The 25196-nt window shown below is 44.0% G+C and overlaps 1 protein-coding gene across 3 annotated transcripts in view; it reads right to left on the reverse strand.

Moving 5' to 3' along the window:
- Positions 1–25196, reverse strand: part of unc80 (unc-80 homolog (C. elegans)) — a 49721-nt gene that overhangs the window by 9782 nt on the left and 14743 nt on the right. Inside the window, exons 16-52 of one of the 3 annotated variants that reach the window (XM_085799984.1) lie at positions 23579–23629; positions 22921–23069; positions 21254–21417; positions 20249–20347; positions 19829–20037; positions 19723–19746; positions 17970–18076; positions 17671–17827; positions 15890–16062; positions 15566–15778; positions 15331–15466; positions 15110–15243; positions 14159–14336; positions 13840–14049; positions 13648–13745; positions 12798–13001; positions 12603–12710; positions 12340–12478; positions 10774–10955; positions 10542–10673; positions 8838–9024; positions 7733–7864; positions 7489–7632; positions 7294–7394; positions 7113–7199; positions 6463–6646; positions 5570–5664; positions 5315–5404; positions 4580–4681; positions 4292–4472; positions 3470–3735; positions 3096–3230; positions 2864–3002; positions 2074–2170; positions 1805–1975; positions 1619–1711; positions 1320–1538 (exon numbers count right to left, since the gene is read on the reverse strand). In XM_085799984.1, the coding sequence (XP_085656110.1) occupies positions 1320–1538; positions 1619–1711; positions 1805–1975; positions 2074–2170; positions 2864–3002; positions 3096–3230; positions 3470–3735; positions 4292–4472; positions 4580–4681; positions 5315–5404; positions 5570–5664; positions 6463–6646; positions 7113–7199; positions 7294–7394; positions 7489–7632; positions 7733–7864; positions 8838–9024; positions 10542–10673; positions 10774–10955; positions 12340–12478; positions 12603–12710; positions 12798–13001; positions 13648–13745; positions 13840–14049; positions 14159–14336; positions 15110–15243; positions 15331–15466; positions 15566–15778; positions 15890–16062; positions 17671–17827; positions 17970–18076; positions 19723–19746; positions 19829–20037; positions 20249–20347; positions 21254–21417; positions 22921–23069; positions 23579–23629 (5290 nt within the window). Of the gene's footprint in view, positions 1–1319; positions 1539–1618; positions 1712–1804; positions 1976–2073; positions 2171–2863; positions 3003–3095; positions 3231–3469; positions 3736–4291; positions 4473–4579; positions 4682–5314; positions 5405–5569; positions 5665–6462; positions 6647–7112; positions 7200–7293; positions 7395–7488; positions 7633–7732; positions 7865–8837; positions 9025–10541; positions 10674–10773; positions 10956–12339; positions 12479–12602; positions 12711–12797; positions 13002–13647; positions 13746–13839; positions 14080–14158; positions 14337–15109; positions 15244–15330; positions 15467–15565; positions 15779–15889; positions 16063–17670; positions 17828–17969; positions 18077–19722; positions 19747–19828; positions 20038–20248; positions 20348–21253; positions 21418–22920; positions 23070–23578; positions 23630–25196 lie in introns of all 3 variants that reach the window. The other 2 variants (XM_085799992.1, XM_085799976.1) reach the window with 2 other exon arrangements.

Here is a 25196-nt window from a genome sequence, read left to right on the forward strand (position 1 = left end):
GACACTTTAATACACATTATATGTAAATTTGGGGACTCTACGACGAGGAGAACTGAAATAGATGACGATCAAAGTCACATGACAGCTCATGATCTGGAAGTTTTTATCATAACTCAGCTTCTGCAAACGGAGTTCTGCATGCAGATGCAGCAGCTGCTCCGCTGCTTCTCCGCTGCTGCTCCGCTCTCACCTGCGAGGCTGCAGCAGCTGGGAGCTGAACCAGGAAGCTCTCAGCCCACTGTCCCGCCCGGTCTTCATCTGGAGCAACACCGTGTCCTCCCCAAAGTCCTCCCGCGGTAAAATCTGATGGTCTCTGGGCCAAAGCAGACCGGCACCACCGACCCGTACCACAGACGGACCGCGACCACCGGCGGGACCGGTGTTCGCGAGCCGCTGTGGCCGGCAGAGCCTCACGTTCCGCGGCGAGAGGCTGTGACACGGCACGGTGCGTCTGTGTTATTGCTGTTTAGTGGCGCCCCCCCCGCCCCCGATGGTGGTTTTGTGAATAGAACAACAATTGTTGTGTATATTTATCTTATACGAGCCCTTTGATCCAGAAATGCGAGTGTCTGAAGAGCGACAGACACAAACAGCGCACCTTTCATAAAAGACGCTCTATCTCCTTTTCTAGAAAAAAAGGAGGGATTTTGGTGAAACCCAGCCATGTTTAGCTTGACTTTTCTCAGGAACGGAGGCACGTAGAAACAAACGGTTTGTGGCCATTTGAAGGATAAAGTTAAACCTTTCAAATGAGCTACAGTATGTGTTGGTGGCAATAATATAGAATACACTATGGCTCTAAAATAAAAAGTCAAATATGGTCTAATTTGCCGGTACACTTGACTAAAACTTTGGAAAGGAGCGCGGCACTCAATGAGTTAAAGGGATAGTTCAACATTTTGGCAAATTGGCCCATTGCCATAATCCCTATCGTTTTAGGAGTAGGTTTGTTACCTTTAATTGTTGGTGCAAGCTATTTTTAGAACGGCGGAGCAGAGCCGCGAGCTGCTCAGAGCTACGCTACGGAGGCTCATGGGATTTCTTGGTTTTCTTTGGTTTGATTTCATCAAATACACAATCCAACAACTCCAAAACGCTCTCATGGACAAGTTGTGACCTGCACATTCACCACGCTATAAGATAATAATAGAACGTTACGAGACAGAGTTGTTTTCGAGGTAAATTCATGCAAAACCGCTGATGCGCATTCCTGTTGGGGGCAGTTTTTGGGCAAGCAATCTCTGCTTTTTGGATAATCATTTCATTACAACCTACCATTATGCAAATTGTACGAGTGACACTGATGGATAAAATCTCACCTCATGTGGGACTTGATGTCCAGCAGCTCCAGGGCCGTGACCCGCGGTTCCCCGGCGACGTTCTGCAGGATCTTGAGTCTTGGTCCGCAGTGTTTGTAAAACTCGGTGCAGATGTTTAACAGGGACTCCCGGGGCCTGCGGAACTCCTCCCGGGCGATGCGCTCGTCCAGCTCCTCCCTCGGCATGCCCTGGCCCTCCTCCAGGAGGTGGAGGTTGTCCCTGTGAAGAAGAAAACGGCACTTCGTTCAAAGAAAGAACACCACCGCTACTCGTTTATTGATTATACCTCTCTTCCTGACCTGGTGTTGACTCCTCCTGACATGGCGTGGTTTGCTGTGGTGCCTCCCTTGTGGCCCTGATCGCAGCGGGACATCTGTGGTGCTGTCATCGGCCTGTGGAGAAGATGTGGATGAAATTAGGAGGATTGTAAAAAAAAAAAAAAAAAAAATCTGATAAAGGCCGAATCGCCTCCAGTTCTCTCCGACCTTGTCAGGGCCTCTGAGCTGTAGAGGAGCGCCTGCAGTGACGTGGCCAGAGCAGCGATGGCGGCGATCTCGTCCCTTGCAGCGGAAGCCGATTCCATGGTAACGGTGTTGCTCTTCAGTTTCTGGAGGTGGCAGGGAACCAGCGCCTCCAGCACCATCAGCATCTGGAGACTGGAGAGATCACACACATAGAAGATGGGCTGATGTGGAAAAGATGTAGATGTGGGAGAGGAAAAGAGATGGAGACGATGCAGAGTGTGTCTCCATACCTCCTGAAGGATTCGGGGGCGTAGGCAACCACAGTGACACACAGCTTGATGGCTTCACTGATGGAGAAGGCCAAGTCCTCATTGCCATAACAGAAATCTGAAAAACAAACAAAACAATACTGTATGTATGTGTGTGTATAATATTTTGAGCTTTTGGGCTTTTTCCCCCTTAGAAATATGTTTATTGATTTTCAAGAAAGAAATGAATAAAAATTCAAATTCAAAGTTCACATGAGGCTTTATACAATAGCCAATGTCTGTGAGCTCTAGTTTTCAAGGTAACTCAGTACCGGGTCACATGTCTTATCAAACATATCTCCTCTATCTTCGTTTTTCGAGTCTTCGTCTCTCCAGATGTAATGTGTTGCACAATTCTCCCAACCACAAGTGATATCTAGGCACACAATACATTATCCACACATGTAAAATCTGCTTTTTTGCAATCACCATCCCAAATTGAATCACCCTTCTTTCATATTAATGACAGAATAAAGGACACTTGTAGCTCCCAGAGGGTTGGGCACCAGATTTTTTGCCAAAAGCCCCAGAAAAACACTGATTTCCAGTATGAATGGAGTTTATTATTAGGACCAGAAGGAATGTGCTAGAGTACCTATCTTGGATTTACATTTATTTTATTTATTTATTTAACAGGGACAGTGCTCAATACATACTATATTGTGCCAGATTTAGCTGTAAACTAATTTTCATCTGCTGTCCCGGGGCACAGACAATGGTAACAACGATGACATACTGGTGAGACATCAGGATAGAATTTGACTGGCTTTACCCAGAGAGCGCAGAGGTTTCTCAGCCTTGACCAGCTCCAGAGCGTCCAGGGCGTCCAGCGTCTCACCCTCCAGAGAGACCAGCAGGTCAAACAGACACTGGGCCGACACTCCTTTGGACAGACCGGTGCTGGTGCTGGTCTGGTGGAGCAAACAAATATGTAGAGAAAATGTATTATTTATGTCTTTTCTTGTACATTTATTCTAATACAGGTGTGTGCATGTGTGTCTTACTGTGAACTCCAGCAGCGGAGCCACGCTGGCGAACAGCTGCAGGATGAAGGGTTTGCGGTGGAGGATGTAGAACTGCCGGCAGCAGAACTCGATGCCCTGCCTCAGTAAAGGGTTGCTCTCGTAGTCGGCGTAGACCTGTCACAACAACACAGAGCGTACATGTGTTTCTGTCACCACAGGTCACGTTCTCTCTTTTTTTTTTGTTATGGCATTTTTTTTCCCCACCTCAGCCAACCGATAACATGTTTTTGCATAATATCTTTCCCTGTCATTTCATTTCTGTTGTTTCCAAACATGATTTCTTTTGCATTTTTCATGAGGTGGAGGTAGACAGAGGTTTAAGACGATGAACAAACACATGTGTTACTCTGTACCTGCAGCATGGTCGGCAGGATCCACTGGTAGCCGCTCAGGGAGAAGAGATGGTTGAAGTGCACGGCGGTGTTGATGGCGGTGGCCGTGTACTGCCTGAGGAGGGCGCTGTCCTCCGGGTGCAGCAGCAGGGCCCCGTTGAAGACGTTCAGGAAGAGCATCATCTCGTCGCCCCACGGGTACTCGCTGGGCATGCCCAGGAACATCTCCTCCAGCAGCTTGATCCACAGGACCTTGTGGAGGGTGTCCAAACCAAACAGCTCCTTACCTAGAGAGAGAGAGGGAAAAAAAAACATTATTATTTTGTGATCATTTTTTTAAATTATCTTTCAGCATCAGATTAGCTTGGTTTATAGACAGCAAAAACGAACATGAACATGACAAAAAACAGAAACCAAAGAAAAGCAAGCAAACAGACAAAAGAAAGAAAACAAAAATGGAGCAAATAAAAGAGATTTTAAAAAAAAGAACAGTTACATCTATTTGTATTTTATGGAAAAGGATTAGGGCCACTGTGGGGAAAAAAGTGAGTTTCATCTAATCTAATCTAATCTTAATCTCAGAATTCTGAGATTAATGACAGAATGACTGACCTTTTTCTCAAAATTATGACTTAAAAAAAAAAGAAGTCAGAAAAAAAAGTCAGAACTCACTTTTTTTTTTCCACAGCAGCCCAAATCCTCTATATATTTGTTTTGCTGCCTTTCTTATAAAAAAAATAATTATTCATTCTCCTTAAAAACACAAATTAAAGTATACATCCATCCAAGAATGATTTCTATTACAGTTTGTGATGGCACAGGAAAAGTATGAGTGTGTCTCACCCTGTGGGTCGTTGAACAGAGAGAACTCTGCATCGATGGCGGTCCGTGGGAAGGAGGGCAGGCGGAGGAGGTCTTCCTGCAGCAGGGAGACGTGGGATTGCTTGTGCACGGCCGGCATGTGCTGCGTGAGGGAGATGAGGAAGAGGACGCGGCCGACCTCCTCTAGTTTACGGGAGAACACCTACAGGCAAAAAAAAAAAAATCACAAAAATGTAGAATGAGTTTCTACTTCTATTCCTCCACAGACGTCATTTAAAGGGGAATTGGAACATTTGAAATCTTCCAAACCTGCTTCTGGATGAGCTCTTGTCCTCTCTCAGGCAGCATGTGGACCAAGTTGAGCTGTGGAGACACCGACCTCCGGAAGGGGTAGATGTCTCTTACATATGTCTAAAGGGGGTAGATAGGAACACTGGGCCTCATTCATCAATATCTTCTTAGTCGTTCTCAAGAAATGTCTTTCTTTTCTTTTTTTTAAAGTATATTTTGGGGATTTTTGCCTTATTGGATAGAATATAAGAGAGACAGGAAATTCAATTTTCTTAAGAATTTTTTAAGAAAACTCTACGTTAGATTCATGAACGTAAACTGCGTTGCGAATTAATAATAATACACTTTATTTATATAGCAACTTTCAAAACAAAGGTTAGGGTTAGAATTAAGTGTATATAGTGTTTTATAAGAGACCGCAGTGCTTCGTAAAATAATAAAAAAAAATATTAAAAACATCTTAAATGATAAGATAATTATTCTAATTCAAATCATATAATATTATACAACTGCAGAACAGAAGAAAATACAATAATCACGATATTGCACAAGAGTCATCTCTCAAATGTGTCTAAGTGTGCTCTTGAGTGTGCGTAGATTTTTTTCTTAGCTAAGAACAAATCCTGGATGAGAAAACATTTGTGAATGCCACAATCTTGGTAAAAACTGCGGAAGTGGGACTAAAGAACAAATTTACTACAGTTAAGTCCTCCACTTCCGTCTTGAAGTGAAACTAGGCTGCTGTCCACCTACCTTGGAATAATGGATGAGGTTCCACCGTTTGTCCATGAGGAAGTAATGGGCTGATCTGGCCTCAGGGATGTTGAAAAATTCAAGACACTCCTGGTTGGGTGGAGGGAGAGGAGACGTCAGAAGATTCTCTCATTAGTTGACTTAAGCTCACATGAATATTTAGCCGACTCTCACCCCAGATCGTTTATATTTAGCTACAGAGAGAGATTACTAAAGCCTGAATGCAGCACGTAAACAAAGAGTCTGAGTCTGTACCTTCAGCAGTGCTTCAAACTGCGTATCTTCATGGACGGGCAGCTGCGTGGGGATGTCGCACTCGTTCTGCCCGTGCACCACCAGTGTTTTGGTTCCTGCGGCGGGAAATCACAAGAATAATCTTTTATTATGTTTGACACCGGCGATTTCATTTCGACTGATTATTTTTGCGGCGGCAGTGTGAGTCAGGGCCATTGTATAGGGAAGAAAGGTGATGATAATTCTAGGGGCCCAGCACCCAGTGGGGCCCACAAAAAATCCCAGTAGTCTAATCTTTGTATGACTGAATTATTCTGCATAAGACCCTGACTAATACTCATAGTACACTGTAAAAACTCAACATCTTTCCAAGAATATTTGCCTTATTTCTTGTCCAAATGTCTAATTTCTAGTCAAAACTAATCTCTTTCCACTTAAAATAAGACTCATAACCTAAAAATTCATTTTCACTTGTTTCAAACAAATTTTCACTTGAAATAAGTTGAAAAATCTGCCAGTGAAAGCAGGTTTTTTGTGCTTGTAATAAGGAAGAAAAACTTGTTCCACTATCAGTTTTTTTCTACTTATTCCAAGTGAAAATCTGCTTGAAAGGAGTAAAAAGTGTCAAAAAACAAGCTACTTTTAATATGATGTGTCTTATTTTAAGTATAATGGGATTTGTTTTGACTAGAAATTACATTTTGACTAGAAATAAGACAAATGTTCTTGGTAAGATACTTGAGTTTTTGCAGTGTAATGCTGCATTAGCATCAAAACAAAGTAGGCTAAATAATACATGATAATACATACGTAGTCTAAGAAAAAAAAAACTGGAAAAGTTAGAGGGAGGGGCCCACTTTAGTATTCTTTAAGGGGGCCCAGAATTCCTAGCAACGGCCCTGGTGTGAGCTCACCTGGCATGGACGCGGTGACCAGCAGCTTGACCTCGCACTGCTCCTTCTTCATGGTCTGCTTCAGGTCCTTGAAGAAGAGCCCCTCCACGTAGCCCACCACCTCCCACAGGAAGGTCAGCGTGGCCGAGATGGCGTCCATGCCCCACTCGCAGGGCGTCCGCACAAAGTACATGATCAGCCCCACCTAGAGGACGGAGATTTGATTGAGAGAGATGATGAAATTTGAAGATACATAACATAAATGAATGAATTCATCTTTTTATTTGAAACATGTAAAATAAGTAAACAAGTGCACAGGAGCAAGTAGCTGCACTTTGCATACTTTTTGTCCTAAAAGGAGTGGGCTAAAGTTAAAAACTTAGAGTATATATAGTCCCACCCCTTCTCCATAACTCATCCAAAATCAGTTAATCTTCTGCTTTCCTTTAAATGCTCTGCCGTTAATTCATGATATAACTAATACAAGATATCAATATTTGTTCAAGCCATATCAAATCCATAAAGATGTAAGTTTTGGCAATAATACACTCAGTATGTAGTAAGCCAAGGAGGACAAAACAAAAACAGTGAACCAACTACATAAATTTATAATAAGTAAGTAAATAAACTAATAAGAAAAAATTAAGATATATGTCTTTCTGTGGCCTCACCAGGTAGTTGAAGAGGATGTGAGACGTCTGGGCCGGTAAATCTCCAATGTTGAGCAGGAGCTTCCTCAGCATATACATCAGCTCATCCTAACAACATAAAGTTGCATTTTACATTTCTACATTCCCACATTTCCACTCTCAACTTGTAGAAAAACAATTATAGGATGTGTGTCTTGCCCACCTGTCTGTTGCTCACTGTCAGTTTTTCCAGGAAGTGTCGTAGAACCAGTGCCGGGTCTTCGATCAGGCAGTTCCAGAGGATCTGCTGGGCCACAGCGCTCACTGAGGAAACATGGAAGAGAAGATAATGAAGATTCACGTGTCATTTTTTTTAACAATATATTTAACACTCCCTGTCTTTGGAGATGACACCCACCAGCCACGCCATCCTCCCGAACCTCCCCGTCCTCCATGAGGTGCACGATCGGCAGGACGGCGGCGCAGATGCATGCTGGGAAGACAGCCTGGGGTGGCTGCAGCATGTGGTGAGTAGGAGTGTGTTCTGTTGTGTTCTCTTCATCTAGCAAAAAAGCAAAAAGAGAAAACAAATATAAATTCTCAGCGGCCGAGCAGGAGTTTTATACTTTATTAAAAAGACGTTCTGGTCTTTATTCTCAGACCTTCGGCGCTGGCCAGTGAGCGGACGGACCACACCGAGCCCCGGCGGAAAGAGTAGTTCCTGTGGGAGTTGCTGGAGGCGCAGGACGGGCTGACGGACAGACGGCGTGATGCCAGGTTCACCACTTCTTCTGCTGGCGGGATCAACGTCCGACAGGACCAGGACAGACAGAGCAGAGAGAACATGCTGTCAGGGCACAGAGCTGTCACACACTTCACATCCACAACACCAACAGCTAACACCACAAACTAGAACTGAGCTGAGCGATCCAAAGGAAATGAAGAAAACAAACAAACAAACAAAAAAAGACATAAACTCTCCTTGACCTCTGACCCATGCCCATACCTACTGAAGGCAACCCCCCTAGAATTATTTACATCCACATTCCTCACATCCTCCAACACCCTGAAATACTTATATATACATTTTATTAAGGCTGTTTCAAACACAGAAGTTTGGAGAGAGGGAAGATAGATAGATAGATAGATAGATAGATAGATAGATAGATAGATAGATAGATAGATAGATAGATAGATAGATAGATAGATAGATAGATAGATAGATAATAGATAGATAGATAGATAGATAGATAGATAGATAGATAGATAGATAGATAGATAGATAGATAGATAGATAGATAGATAGATAGATAGATAGATAGATAGATAATCATTATTACTTTAGTTTCTTTCTTACCTATTAATTTTCTTTCTACCCCTTTCTCTCTCTTCCTCTCTTTAAAAAAAAACTTTCCCTATACCCCTCATCAGTATTATTACTTTTATTACATGTCACAATGGTTGTAGTAGTATTACTTATCAGAATTATTATCCAGTGTTACCCTGATCCAGTTCTGTCAGAGCATTGTTTCATTTCTGTTCTATGTGTTGGCTGTTTATTACATTTAGTTAAAATGTTACATTCTTATCTTGTTTGTCTCTGTGGCCTGTTATCTTCACACTTGTTGCTGTCTTATACTGTTTATTTTTACACAATAAAAAGAAAAGAAAAAAAGATCACACAGTTTTAAAAGAAAAGCCAGTTCCCAGTGAACCTCCAGCGGACACCTGTACTGTGTATTTCTCTACACAGTGTGGCCGGCCCACCTTCTTCCTCCTGCTCCGGCGGGGGGCTGCAGGTGGGCTCGTAGCAGGCCTCCTGAGCCACGGGGATGGCCGTGATGATGCTGGCCTCGCGGCCCAGCCGCCGCTTCTCCTCCTCCTGCTGCAGGTTCTTCAGGATGTGCTCGGCCCGCTGGTGCGAGCGCGACACGGCCCGCGCCGAGAAGGATTTCTGAAAAGATGGGGGGTTGGCATGGAGGGTGGCGTTGGATGAGACAGCACCGAGGTAGAGCAGCGGGTGCGGACATACAAGAAGATTCAGAAATGAGGGAGGGCACAAATCAAATGAAAACCAAACTGACAGGGTAAGAACTGTCAGGAAAGTGTGTGCACATCTATTCTAGGCTTACGGACGATTACATCTGAGGAGCATTTTGGGATGTAAAATGACCGGACAACACATTAATACAGTAATTCTCCTAATGCCATCCCGAGCATCATGAAGAACACTGTTGAGGTATTGAATAGGAAAGATTTCAATCGGTGACAAATTGTGGACACAGATAAATGTATTCAGAGTGGAATTTGGAGAATTTACTGTATATTGTGTACAGTAAATGCCTCACACCATTCCCACGAGTGCTCATAAACATACATATCCAAATAAGCTGAACGCATGATATGAAAAACACAGCAAAGTCATTCTCATCTAATGACCATGCATCAACAGCACAACATACACATAATGTCTGAATGTCCGATGCATGCTGTTATTTTTTTTTTTCCCTTACAATCAGAGCAGGTTATTGGAGAAACTGTGAGTGTGGTGTGTATTACTGATCAAGATGCAGCTCTCTGAAATGACCCATGAAACTCCCCCCAGCTTCTGATCCATGATGGAAACCTACAGCTCCCAAATGGCCTAAAAAAAACACTCAATGGAGAAAATTTTCCCCTCCTGTCTTTTAATGATCTGAGGTAACAAGATGCATCAGCACAAACATCCGGGCAGAAATACCAACTTACTATGGTATGGACTGACTGAATTAATGTGGAGTACTAAAAACAAAGACAGTCGATAGATAAATTATATAACATGTGTTCGCAGGTCGTCATCAAAATCTATAAAACATATTTTGAGAATCATGCTTTTTAACAGAAAAGATAAGAACGTAAAAAAGGAAAACACCAAGAAATCTGCTGCACTACTTTAAAGGATGGATTAGATTTATTTTTTCTTCAATTAGCAGATTTCTTGGTGCAGTTGTTCACATTACAGTTGCAGAGCAATAACACGTGTATGTTAAAGCAGTAAATGCACTGATAAATTGTTGGGTTGAGCTGGATTTAAAGGTTCGGTTCACCCAAATTAATTGTGATCCCACAGTGACAATTAATCAATAATTTGGGTAATGCCTGGACACATTAAATCTGCAGTCTAGATATTACTAAAACATGTTTTTTTGGGTGAATAATCTGTTTAATTTTGCAGTGCACATCAAATAATTTATTAATCTACAGCAACCTGACGGCCCGTCCCAGGTCAGGTTGTGTGTGATGTCACATCCACAGGTGGATTTGAATGATTCACATAGAGTGCACTGATTCAAAAGTAATTATAATAATAATGAAAATAATAAAGTCAGGCTCTCTGATGTTTTCAATATAAAACATAATATCTATTAGTAAAAGAACGTAATGATAAAGTAAAGGCACTGAATGCATAATGACAACAGGGCTCGGACTTACAGACTGGTCTTCATTGATCGGGTCCTGGACGCTGCCAGTGTTCTGGGGCACCCAGGGGGGGTCGAATATGGGGACACAGGGCATGCCCAGTATGGGAGATGGCAGGGTGAAGTTGATGCTGGGTGGAGGGATCTGAAATAAAAGACAGATGTGGTGCAGAAGGGGTTAAAGCGGCCTAGTTGCACAAGACAGCATGTTCCAAATGAAGTTTACGAAGATGACGACCCTGTACCTTAAAGATCTGCTGGGCTCCCTCCTCCATGCGAGGCCAGACCTGGTAGCGGAAACGCCACAGCGTGTAAAACTTGAGGATGGAGTTGATGCGCTGGCAGGCCTCCTGGTGATGGAACTCGGCCATCATCATTTCGGTCACCGCGTCGGGGACCTTTACGGCGCACAGAAGGAACATGGCAGCTGGAGGGGATTGAGAGAGAGATGTAAAGGTCAGGTCGAGGGCAAAGAGTGGGACAGATCTTGACAGGGAAAAGATATACAAGTAGAAGAAAGAAGGAGACTGTTAGAATAAAATGTGATTGTGATTCTATAATTTTGTTGGCTATTTATTTTGATATTATAGCTCCTATATCTGTTGTTTTTTATAAAAAACTAACAAATAGAACTTAACAATTGGCATAGCTGCCCCTATTTATATACAGCTTATCTTTGTGTTTTGATATGGTTCTCTTTAAAGGGATAGTTCAACATTTTGGCAAATTGGCCCATTGCCATAATCGCTATAGTCATAGCAGTAGGTTCATTACCTTTAATTGTAGGTGTAAGCTATTTTCAGTACGGCGGAGCGCAGCAGCTGGCTGCTCAGAGCTACACTATGGAGGCTAACGGAATTTCTTGGTTTCCCTCATTAAACTCATCAAATTCAACATCCCAAAACTCCACAGCGCTTTTGTAGACAAGTTGTGACCTGCACAACCACCACGCTATGAGATAATGACGGAACGATACGAAACGGAGCCGTTTTCGAGCTAAATACAGGGTAAATACGGAGACTGCTTGCTGAAAAACTGTCCCTGAACGCAACGCGCATCAGCAGTTTTGTATGTATTTACCTCGAAAACGGCTCCGTTTCGTATCGTTCCGTCATTATCTCATAGCGTGGTGGTTGTGCAGGTCACAACTTGTCTACAAAAGCGCTGTGGAGTTTTGGGATGTTGAATTTGATGAGTTTAATGAGGGAAACCAAGAAATTCCGTTAGCCTCCATAGCTTAGCTCTGAGCAGCCAGCTGCTGCGCTCCGCCGTACTGAAAATAGCTTACACCTACAATTAAAGGTAATGAACCTACTGCTATGACTATAGCGATTATGGGAATGGGCCAATTTGCCAAAATGTTGAACTATCCCTTTAAGAATGTCTTTAAAACAATATATATATATATATATACTTTTTTTTAATTTTCTTACTCATCATGTTATACTTTATGATGTGTCTATGTGTTAATTGAATGTTGTCGCCCCCCAACAGGTGAAGCTCATCACAAGTTGAGCCACCCAGTCCCCTGATTGGTCAGTCCCACCGGGAATATCTGTATATATATGTGAATCATGTTTGAAATGTTTTTCATATGCCTGATGAAGGTCACAGTTGTGACCGAAACGTTGCTTTAATAAATTAATTGAGAGTGAGACAGTGTGCGGGAGCTTCCTCTGAATCCTGTATTTTGGGTTATGCCCTCCTCCTACACACCTGCATCTTCAGGTGTGCTGAGACCCTTCACTTGCTTTTGGATTCTATAATTTTAAAATCTCCATGTTTATACACAACGACCCACAACGACTCACCAGCAGCAGCTGCCATATGCTCATCCACGCTGAGCAGGAGCTCCCAGGCGGCGGGCTGGATGTCTCCGTACATGTCGTCGGTCAGGATGGGAGCGGCTTTGATGAGCAGCGACAGAGGAGCCGGTGACAGACTCATCACCTGAAAGGAACATAAACCATAAGCAAGGGAAATCAAAACTCCTCCAAAATAAGAAACACACTCCTACTTGTCTGCCTTCTGTTTATTTCAAAGTGATACCGAGTGACTCTATAAGCCAACTCACCTGGTTGCGGATGTACTTGAGCATCCCTGTGTCTTTCTTCCCTTCTGTGTTGGAGTCAGTGGGTCTTCTCTTCATGGACGGCGTCCTCAGGCAGGACTTGTCTGAACACTGAAGGCGAAGAGACTCTGATGAACCATCCGCAGTAAAAAAACATCCTATCAAGTTAAAACCGTAATGATAGCTTGTGAAATGAACCTCTTTGCTTTTCTTCGCGCGTGCCCCGATGTTGCCGGAGGAGGAGCTGTCCTCCCTCAGGCTGTCCACCGTCTCGCCGTACACCAGTTTGATGGCGCGCACCAGACGGGCGCAGGAGCGGCTGTGGTGCTGGTAGCAGTGCGGGTGGCAGAAGTCGATGTGGGTGCAGATGAAACTCTGCTGGTTGCACAGCAGGATCATGATCTGAGGCCAGAGAGGAGAGGGGAAGAGAGGAGAGGAGAGGAGAGGAGAGGAGAGGAGAGGAGACCAGAGGGACAGAGAGGAGAGGAGAGGAGAGGAGAGGAGAGGAGAGGAGAGGAGAGGAGAGGAGAGGAGACCAGAGGGACAGAGATGATAGGAAAGGAGACCAGAGGAGAGGAGAGGAAAGAAGAGGAGAGGGGAAGAGAAGAGAGGGGAGGAGAAGGGAGGAGAGGACACCAGAGGGACAGAGAGGAGAGGAGAGGGGACCAGAGGGAGGGAGTGGAGGGGAGAGGAGAGGAGAGGAAAGGAGAGGAGAGGAGAGGAAATGAAAGGAAAGGAGAGGATAGGACAGGAGAGGAGAGGAGAGACCGGAGGAGAGGAGACCAGAAGGACGAGAAGAGAGGAGAGGAGAAGAGAGGAGAGGAGAGGAGAGGAGAGGAGAGGAGAGGAGAGGAGAGGAGAGGAGAGGAGACCAGAAGGACAGAGAGGATAGGAGAGGAGAAGAGATGAGAGGAGACCAGAAGGACAGAGAGGATAGGAGAGGATAGGAGAGGAGAGGAGAGGAGAGGAGAGGAGAGGGTTAGGGGAAGAGAGGTCAGTATATGAAAGCGACACCATCCACTCCCTCCACCCATAATGACACACATACATGGAGCCAGGACATGTTGCGGTGGTAGTTGTCCTCTGTTCCTCCTGAGCTCGGGCCCTCTGGCTCGATGCTGGGCTCGCTGGTGCTGAAGGGGCTGCCTGCATCCACAAACAGACACACACTTTAGCCATCTTTTATAAATGATCCTGTATGTGATTTCTCCTTTTACTAAAGACACTTCCAGTCACTTACCTATGTCAGTGACAGTGTCTCTGCTGTGCGTTTGCGACAGCAGACCCTCTTCGTTCTCCGACTCAGAGTCCTGCCGTGACAGCTTGGTGCTCTTGAGGCTCCCCGCCCGCCGTATGGACGACAGGGAGCCGCCCTTCTTCACACGGAAACTGCGGGCCCCTTTGATCTGCAGCAGCCGGGAGCCCCCGATGCGAATCTTACGGATGGGAGCTGGGGAGGGTGGGAGCGGAGAGAGATTATCTACAATCATCAGTGAGGAAAGAGCCAAGCGGCGGGAGCGAAACAAATAACACCCGGCGTGCACGGCGGCGGCTCTCACCTTGAGTTTCCTGCGTCTTCTTGTCGTCGCAGGTGGTGTCGGACTTGAGCGTGTGGCTGCTGCTGTTGAGCGAGTCGTGCCCGTCCTCGTCGTCGAGGATGCCCGCGAAGCTGATCTTCCTCTCGTAGCGATGGCGGCCGAGATCGGGGTCCAAACGCAGGCGGCAGCTGTCGAGATCCTGCAGAGAGATGGTTAGAGCATCATTAGATGGATGGAGAGACTACACACAATCTTAATCTTAATCTTGGATCTGAATCTTTTTTTTTTCTCTCTCTCTTTCTTTTTCCTGTACTTTCTCTTATTCTTCTTTCTTGCTTTTAATTGTATGTTTAATGTTTCCAATTTTTACTATTTTGGTTTTATTTAAATTTTTAAAAATGGTATGTTTTTATGTTTTATTTCCAATTCTTACTTACTTCCTGTTACTGTTTTGTTTCTTTTTCCTACACGCTTCTACAACAGTTTTTTCCCAGCCACAATCAGACTCACTCAATACACACAACACCACTGACAGCACTGACATCACTTCTGCACTTTAGACATTATGGCAGCTTTACTTATTTTAATTGTGTTTTTTTGTCTTTAAATGTTATTTATTTATAGGCTATTTTTTTGTTGTTGCTATTTGTTGAATTGACTCACTATCTTTTAACAAGTTTTTTTTAAAAACCTTTTAATAATCTTTTATATCTGACCTGGGGGGACTTCTGCACAAGAATTCCTATTGTACCCAGCTTGCTGTGTACAAAATGGCGAAATAAATTTCTTGAATCTTGAGTAAAGCACATTGAGTTGCCCCTTGGTACAGTATGAAATGCGCTATATAAATAAAGCTGCATGTCTCTTTTTTAAACATCCTCACACAATCTTGAGAGCAATGGTGTTTTTGTGGGAAGATAAAAAAGCACTGAACGTATGCATATATTTTTGCACGCTTGTGAAAGTACTGACCACGAGTGGCTCGGTGCGCGGGCGTGGTAGGCAGGGAAACGTCTCCCGCAGGAAAGTGGTGATTTCCAACAAGAGCTGGCAGGCGGCCATCTTCAGAGCGAAGGGGCAGCCACATTTTGTAGGATTGACTGTATCTTGATGCAGAAATGTATATGGATTAAAAAAATGGAAACTTGAACAAAAAAAAAAAAAATTGCAATACACAAATATTCACCACTCACTGTCGTCTAAATAGTCCTCTTCCTCGTCTTCTTTTCTCATCCTCCGTTTGGTCTCTTCATCATAAATGTAGCCCAGGATGTTGGCAGGGCTCTCGCTTTCAGAGTGACACAGCTCACTGAGTCTTGTGCCGATTGCCTGAGCAGATGGAACACATAAAGACACGCACTTACATTTATTGAATCCTTGTTTATCATTAAATGTCACCTTCAATAATCAGTTGGATCTTAAACTCACGTCTCCCCACTGGCAGAAATGTTTGGCGGCGTTCCACTGGAGCTTCTGGTTCCTTTTGTTGCCGACTATAGGTGACCGACCCCTCGACAGGCCTCTCTTGGTGATATTAACGTGGTGGCCTTTCATCCACTCGGGCCAGTTGCCGCGGTTACAGCGGTGGACAAATCGGGCACATTCGAGGAAGAGGGAGGCCCGAGCCACGACCGGAGCTTCCTGGAAATGCAAGAAAGTAGATGAAGATGAATTAGATTAGATTAGATTTAATTGCACAGATATGACTTCATGCATTTATGCAGTGTGTGCAAAACAAAAGAAAACACACACCAGGTCCAGAGCAGCAGCGAGGATGGAGGCGTCAGGGATGGTTCCCGGCTCGCAGCAGTTCAGGAGAAACTGGAAGCGTTTCATTCCCTGTCGGATGGCGCCCAAATTCACCACGTTCTTGTTCTTCATGGCCTCTTGACTGGCTGCAAGACGCTCCTGAAAACCATGGGGACCTGGAGGAAAAGATGTAGAAAGGAAGAGGAGAGGAGAGGAGAGGAGAGGAGAGGAAAGGACAGAAGAGGAGAGGAAAGGAAAGGAAAGGAGAGGAGAAAAGAGGGTATAGCAGGACAAGTGAAGAGAATTCTTTTTTAAAACATGCATATTGAGTTGTAGTCGTTTATCTGACCGTCAACAACAGCACTGCAGATTTACATCCAGACATTGCATGAAGCAACATCACCATCCATTTAACAAGAAGCACTGAAGAGCCACTGACAAATGAAGCTGAGTGAGAGATGGACACACAGCCAGGGGCCGAGGTTACACTTGGATTTTCAGATCTACACAAAAAATGTTAATTAATATGATATTACTTTTACAGTCTAGATATTAAATCACGTTGAAATGACAAGTGTAACCATAGCCGTAGAGAAGAAAAGCTGTATGTGGACCAGTCGGTTTTTTTTATCACTTCACTGAAACTCAGGCATCGGAAAATACCACCAGACATCACCACAGAAGAGACGAGAAAGCACCGACAGCCTCATGCTTGACGTAGCACAGAAATATGCTTCACAGCAGAAAGATGGTTTTTTCGTAGATATGAGTTATTCCCAGACACCTGCTTTCCTCTTTTCCCACAGTTAAATGAGAACAAGAGGAAGGGGGGGTTGATTGTTGAAGATAGGAGGACGTGCACAGTTGGAAAGAAGGAAATGCAGAGTTGGACGACGGACGAATTTTGACAAATGACATCAGACTGATCTATTTTTGCCATGTTTTTTTTTTCTTTTTTCAAGAAAGGGGCAATAAAAATTCAGGGAGCTGTAAATAATGATAAGTTGCCGTTGGGGAGACAACATCAAGTCTTTTCACACGACAAGAGGAGGTGAAGTTTCAACACATCTGAATGTCTGGAAAGTTACAGCAGAGTTTATTATCAAATCATTTTCAAAACCATCACTGAATCGGTGACACTGATGGTTTGTTTAATGTAAAATAAACAGGATTTTACTTGTTTATAGCAAGTAAAATCCTATAAAATCTAAATTCCCTGGTTCAGGCCAAAACCAAAGATGTCCAACATGATCAAATACAACATAACAGTGGCACAAGTAGAGCGGGGCTGGCACGTCAACAAACTGATCCAGAGACGTCAGCTTACATTAGCTCACATTAGCCACCATAAGCTAGTGGTCAAACCAGGCCAAGTAAGGCTGCAAGAGCAAAAACCTCAGAGTGCTGTGTGTTTTATTGCTCATGCATTTGATTTTTTATTTATAAGAATAAAGATTATGTTACGTGATCTTGCTTTAAAGTGCCACCTCTGGGTTGTTTTTATATTATCTAGTGTGAGATACTTAAACGAGACATTTTGATGGGTTGAAAATGAAACATCCAGGCTGACAGAGTGTAGCAGGAAGCTTTCCGGGGGCGATGGAGGATGGCGTACGGAGGAACCAACAGACCACCACTTGTGAGGGGGCGAGGAGGGCAAGGCCAACGAAACAACACCGACAGACAGGAAGGCTGGGACACAAAGAGAGAGAGAAATAGACAAGAGGACGATGGCGGGGTGTGGGAGAGGTGGGGGGGGGCACCCTGGGGTGAGGGAGGTCTACCATCTTTCTCTTCTGTGTGGTGAAGCTTGGATGGATTCCTCCTGCCAGACCTCCATTTACCGAGCCGCTTGAAGAAATTCTCCTCCTCGTCCCTGCCGTACTCCGGCCCGGCGGCGCCTCCCTCTGCCGAAAGCTTCACCGCACTGGTGAACTTCACCTGCGGCGCACACACACACACACACACACACACACACACACACACACACACACACACACACACACATCCATAGACACAAACTAAAGCAACAGGACTGGATATACACAGTCAATGTTGTGTCCTCCGTTAACCCTCCTCTGACCTTTGAGCTCTGTCGTATGAAGGAGAGTCGATCCACTGAGCTGATGTCCAGCAGGTCCTCCACCCCGTCCGTCAGTCCAGATAGAGAGGATCGCTTCAGCCAGTTGCCTGGAGACACACAAATTTGAAAAAAAAAAGAAAAAAGAAAAAAAAAATCGCACCTGAAGACACAACGCGACAGAATAAAGGACAAGTTTCCTACACACTGAGTTATGAAGGAGAGTGCACATGCACAGACACACAATGTGTGAATAGAGGAGGAGAAGACACAGGGGCAGAGCGTCCACTCACCATTGGTCCACAGACATCACACACATCCAGGGGGGTTTCACAGACTGAGGTGAGGTTCATTCAAAAAAAAGGAACAAAACTAACTATTTTCCTTCTTTTAAAAGTGACTGGAACAAACGACCCCGGTCCAACGGTGTTTGCAAATACACTGTCGTATGATGGAGTGACAGAAAACTTTGTTTAGTTCATCCAGATTAAATGTAGGCCTACCTCTGCTTTGCTGTGACTGTCTTTTGTCACTTTTTTGTCACCTACATGTAGCGATCCAGATATATTTATCGAAAATGGACACATTAACAAGTGTGGGTAACGTAGATTCATCCACATTAATATGAGACTCTTTTATAACCAAAAGCAAACTTCTCGGGGTATCTTTAAGTGGGAATAAATGTGGGTGTGTCCTAACTTATTCCTCACCATTTTTTTATAGAATTAAATTTTATAGAAAAATGTTTTAAATTATTTTCTTCAGTTTTAATATATTACTTGAATCTCCCAGTATTGTTAAAATTGATATTAAATATCCATACGTCCAAATTTGATCATAAAAAAACACACCTAAGGCTTTCATACTGTAGGGTGTCCTAATTTTTTCACGACTGTATGTTAAAAAACAATTTTTTTAGTTTCTCATCACCACTTTTGGATGATGTGACCCGTTCTTGTCGGGTGATGGATTCGCAAACACAGTTCAACCTGGGTCTGGAACACCGTGCACACTGGGAGAGATGACCGACACGACCAGACATAGACATCAATACTGTATGAAGATGGCTCCACATCCACATACGTAAGACAGAGAGAGTGAGTGGTAGGCGGACAGTCCCACGGCATGCTGAGGACCAAGAAGGGGACACAGAACAGACCAAAGAGATGAAGTGACTTGGCCCCCCAGCGACAGGCAGTGTGTTAATGTCAGACAAACAGAACATAATCATGTCCCAGTGAGTTTTCAAGGTGACAGTGTGAACAGCATTATGTAATGAGGTATGGTCATGGAGATAGAAACTGTAACCAGAGCTGATATAAAGAAATGATTTGGACGCTTTGCACTGAGGACAAACAATATTTTCCTGCTTTAACACGTACTGTACAGCACCAGTGTGGAAACTGATTTTGAATATATTGCTGCAAACATATGAGGGAAATAGCTTTTAAAATAAACTATTCTTCATATTTATTCCAGAATAAGATGTTTATTTCTGTGCCCGAGCCCAAATCCAAAATAAAATAGTGACTGTTTGATTATATTCAATATCTTTAAGTGTGAGGATCCACGGCTTTGTGCAAATGCAAAGTGGAGCTCCAGTCATGCAAACAGTTTTCAGTGACAGCGCTGCTGGATAGAAACAGTCACAGGTTTTATTGGTTGGCATGATGAGCAAGAGTGACTTGCATTCATTCTAATAGCTCGCTCCTGCATCAGTGCTTTTGTCATCACACCCGAGTCCAAAAAAAATTACCTGCCGCTTTTTTGAGCTCTGCCTCTAAAAGAAAGAGAACAAGTCCAAGGTAAACATTTCTCCGGGCGGCTGGAGGTCGCACTTGCTGCGTAACGTCTGCTCTCACCTATGGGCAGCTTCAGCTTCTTGCGGAGGGAGATGCGGCGCGACCTGGAGCGGGAGCGCCGGTCGGTGGTGGTGCCGGAGTGGGCGGTGGTGCACTCGGAGGTGTCCTGCTCCGATTGGCTGCTGGTGTCGCTGGCGGCGCTCTGGGATTTGAACATCTTCCTCCAGAAGTCCTTCCTGCCCAGCAGAGCGCCCGGGATCTGCTCTTCACTGAGGGAACAGAGAGGGAGAAAATGAAAATGTAACATCAGCTTTCACAAATTTGTATAGATTTAACTTCTAGCACGATGGCCTTTTCTTTATTTAAGGGGGAGAGGGAGAAACAGTCATTTTTTAATTTTTTATTCCTATTTTGTTGCAGAGAAATTGCAGCTGGGCACGACATGGTGCTGTATGGAGACACTGTGGGGTGGACACTCACTGTTCGGGTGTCTGGGGGGGTCTGCTGGAGATGTAGCTGCGACACTCATCTGCAGCACTGGACACCTGACCCTTCTCCCCGGACACACCCGCCTCTGACCTGCGCACACACACACCCCGACAGACAGACAAACCAGCTGAACTCTCCTGTCTGTTCCACGTCTGAATGGAAACAATCCTAAGTCATTATTGGGTGTATTTTCATCTTATATAAGTTTCTAATCGCTTAGAGTTTTACGTTCCTTTTTTTTGCAGTAAACGTAAAGGGAAACACTGCTTACATGTTCACAACAAGATGTGGTTCATATTTGTGAATATTAAATAAACTTTAAAGAAAAATAATTAAATCACTAAGTATGCCAACTAAATATTGGTTTATCAATCAAAAACTCACTTTCCCCATCAGCTAAATCAACAATTACATCTACTTTTATGTTAAAGCTACATGTCCATGTGCCTAGGTTAAATATGTGTTGTTTATATTTAATTATTAGCCTCATATTCAAACATTAAACTCCTTATTTTCAGATTTCAGACATAACTAAGATTATTTCTAACCCTAAAAACAGGTATTATGGCTCAACATTACAGTTAAAAACAAGACGGTGAGATTTGCTTTTACTGTCTCATCGCACTTCAATTTTTTTTATTATTATGCCTCTATCTCTTCAATGCTGTCATGTGAGTTTGACTTTCTTTTTTTAAACTGTGTAGGCGCCTTCTGGCTGGGTCACTCACATCATTTCAGAAATACGAACATCAAATCAGTCACTCAAGCAAGAATAACAGATGCAGACAGAACAGAAATAACCATGAGAAAATAAAAAAAATGCAAGGAGCGATGAGAAGCAAAGCTCTGAGGGAGAAAGATCATACCATCAATCACTGTGATTGGATGAGAAATACTTAATTACATTATAAGGGGGAGGGTTTTAAGGTCTATGCTCAAGGCACATGGTCTCAACTTTTTCTTGTTGCCACGTTCGGGTCAGGAGACGGTCAGTACCTCTTGGGTCCTGGAGGTTTGGTCTCCTCCTTCTCTTCGGGTTTCTTGGTGGTGGCGACCTTCTCGGCGCTGTCCAGGAGCGCGCTCAGGGCCACCCTGCGGAAAACGTTCCCGTGGGCTTCCTTGATGAACTGCACCAGCTGGCGGATGTCACAGTACAGACCCTGAAAGAAGAGAGAGAAAGACAGAAAACAGGGGCCTGCATGAGTTAAACAGTGTGTGTGTGTGTGTGTGTGTGTGTGTGTGTGTATGACGAAGTGAGACGTGACCACAATTGACAGTCCGGGTTGATATTTCCTCAGAGTCAGCATCAAACAGTGTGTGTTTTCCCACATACATCGATGCGTCAGTGTGTGTGTGTGTGTGTGTATGTGTGCGTGTGCTGGAGTTTGTCAAGGAACCGGCTCCAGCTTGTGAGTGGGTGGCCTCTGGTTGTGTGCCATAATAAAGCCTGCCTTGAGAAGTGTGTCATCTTCCGCCAACGTACACCAAAGTCACGCCAGCCTCCAGGCGTTCCCAGCACCACAGCACCTCACTGCTCTTAGAGGAGTGATACCGGCAATGTACAGTATGGACTATTTAAAGGTGATTGAAAACATGTCATTTGCAGAACAGGAGGTGGTATTGTATTTTTTCAATTGCTCATTAGAGGCCAGTAATATCAGGATGTTGGGATAACTTTATGAGTCACCTTACTGCGAGGTAGTTGCCTGTAGTATTATGATCATTATCGTTTATTTAAAGGGATAGTTGATAGATCCCTATAGTCTTAGGAGTAGGTTCGTTACCTTTAATTGTCGGTGCAAGCTATTTTTAGAACGGTGGAGCAGAGCCGTGAGCTGCTCAGAGCTACGCTACGGGGGTTAATGGAATTTCTTGGTTTATCCCTTTAATAGTTTTTATCATTATTGTTTTTCTCCTTTTTCTGTATCCCTTCTTCTATTTTCAAAATATTTTAGGGGGATTTTTGCCTTCATTTGATAGTAAAGTTGAGAGAAACAGGAAATGGAGAGACAGAGAGAGGGGGAATGACATGCAGTAAAGGGCTATCTATCTATCTATCTATCTATCTATCTATCTATCTATCTATCTATCTATCTATCTATCTATCTATCTATCTATCTATCTATCTATCTATCTATCTATCTATCTATCTATCTATCTATCTATCTATCTATCTGTCTATCTATCTATCTATCTATCTATCTTACCTGCTTTTTCTGTGTTTATAAATAAAAACTGAAATTACAAAAAAATTGCTAATTAGAAATAAAGAAAGAAAATCTAAGAATACAAGTTATCATAGTTTACAATGAAACTCAATGATCTCCTTCACCATGAGCAACTCTGTATAATAAAAGGAAAGTGGTCTATCCCAACACATTTAACTGCATGTTAAAAAAAAGAGCAGAGAGTGACTTAATGTCTCTATTAACTGAGGCGGTGGCAGTGATTGTTCTTCTTTAGGTTCGGTACAAGAAGAGTCATTAATTATTCAGCTCCGACATCCTGCGAGAAGAAACATGAGAGCTTGAATCTAGAGGGAGTACAGCTGATACGTATGTGAAGGCCAGACCGAGCTGCGGAGATGAAAAAATAAATCATCAAAGCGAGGCAGATGGGCCGATGGTTTACACACACACACACACACACACACACACACTCACCAGGTTCTCGGGGCTGTGCAGCTCGTGCGTGGTCGAGGCGCAGCGGGTGATGAGGCACTTGAACATGCAGCCCACCACCACCGCCTCCATGTTCTGGGCCACCGACTTGTTGTCCCCCGTGGTGAAGTTGTTCCCGAAGCCCGCCTTGTCTGGAAGCAACGGGGTGGGTGGGTGGAGGGGGAGAGAGCACGGATCACACAGGGAGGGGGTGGTTTAGTCAGCGAGGTGGGTGTAGGTGGTGGGGGGTGAGAACATTATTGACAGCTGACCAGCTTGAGTAAAGAAAACACTGAGCCCATAGAACAGGGAGGGGAAGGGGGCAAAGGAAAGGGGTTCATACAGCATATGGGGGAGAAGCAAACTGAAAAGGGTTCTGGGTAGGGGTAAGGAATACATGCAAGTGACTAAGGCCTGCTATAAAAACATACAGAAGGGGCTTATTCCCTCGGTCCAGTTAGATGAAACTTAACGTCTATGCAAAAGTGTAAAAACCAGATTTAGAGGACAAATGTAAATTTTGGATTTGCAGGCGAGTTTTGTCACTTTTCGGACAGAGTGAGGGGTGCAGCAATGGAAGCGGTGCCTAGGGAAAGGTCTGATTAGGTGAGTATGTGCATCTTACTGCTAATATTATTGATTATTGATCATGTGTATCTACCGATGTTTCTTTTTTTCGCCCTCCTGGACCTCTCACCTGCACTGCCGTACTCTGCAAGAGAAAAGAGGCGGGGCACAAGTTGATTGACATCAGGCCAGCACAGACATGTACGCGGTGTCAGAAAGGACGTGGCACCCCACCTCCGGGCGGAGGCGACCTTGAGACGCACGCGCACAGACTGCCACACGTGAAAATAACACACACACACGCACACACCAAAAAAATAAAATAAAACTAAACAACGTGCCCTGTTCTCTTTCAGAATCGAAACACTCATCGGTTCAGTAACTTGCCAATTGCACGGTATTTTGTATCACTTCATGTAGTTAGCATGTACAAAACGTCAGTGCAAATCTGGCAATGTGTGTCAATGCTCAGCAATAAAGCCACTGATTGAGCAGAGATGTAATGGGCGGAAGCTTTGGATTGGCAAGTGTACAGAATGGATGAGTGAGAAAGGAGGGAAGGGTTCAGCTCGTTGAGGTGAACGAAGAAAAAGAGGGAGGATGGAAGCAGGAGGAGGAGGAGGAGGACGAGGACAAAAAGGGGACACGGACAAGCAGAGACAAGTGGAAGGAGGAAGGTAAAAAACAGATATATAAACAGAGACAGCGCTGGAATGCAAAGTCGAAGTGCGTGGTGAGACAGCAGGAGAACGATTCAGCTTCACTTCAGTGTAAAGTTTATCTTTTTCTGCTCCGCATTAAACCTTCATGATTTGAATAGTAGTCAATTCATCAACGCTAACCACTTTGAAAGTTGTCTGTCGAGACAAAAATGCTAAAAAACATTCACAGTTTCCAGCCTCTGCAATGTGAAGACGTGCCGCTTTTATATCAATGGGAATTAAAAATCCTTCAGTGTATTGATCAGCCAAGACAAGAAAATTCAAAGACACGATCACATTGAGTTCTTTGGAAGCTGTGACGGCCATTTTCTAGCCAAGCAAGAAGCGTTGTGGCTCCAGCCGAGAGCTGGACTTTGTACACACATTCTGCTCTCCCTGTGTTGGAGATCAAACTCTTCACCTAGCTGAATAAAACCCTCCAGTGCTTTGAAAAACTAAAGTCAGCATGCTCGCAGCACTAACTTACTGATGGCGCTGGTATCATGTTGGCATGTTCACCATTTTGCACAATTTAGGTTGATGCATTTGCAGCTTTTTGCAGGTATTTGCTCAAGATAAAATGCTAATATATGCTAAGCTAAGAGGGTGAACATGGTGGGCGCATGGCGTCTGTCCGACTTCCCATTTGTCCGACTTCCCATTTGTCCGACTTCCCATTTCTCCGACCATACATTTCTTAATTTTTGAGTCCATTAGTCCGACTCTCTATTTCTCCGACGACCCAACACTTCGACTTCTCATTTCTCCGACCATACATTTCTATATTTTTACGTCCATTAATGCGACCTCCCATTTCCCCGACTTAAGTATGCCCGGTGTTACGACTCCCAGTAATTACGACAGTGTATTAGACCGACAAATCGGGCCCAGAAGCAGGACTTTGATATCAACTTAATCTCCTGTATTTTGACGGCGCCACAGTGTAGCCTAGTCTAGGCGCGTGGGTCCTGCTCTTGTTCCTTTTATGTGTATATGTATGTGCACAGTGCG

Source organism: Trachurus japonicus, chromosome 2, assembly GCF_045865225.1.
Source record: "Trachurus japonicus isolate A0001 chromosome 2, Traja_1.0".
Classification (NCBI taxonomy): domain Eukaryota; kingdom Metazoa; phylum Chordata; class Actinopteri; order Carangiformes; family Carangidae; genus Trachurus; species Trachurus japonicus.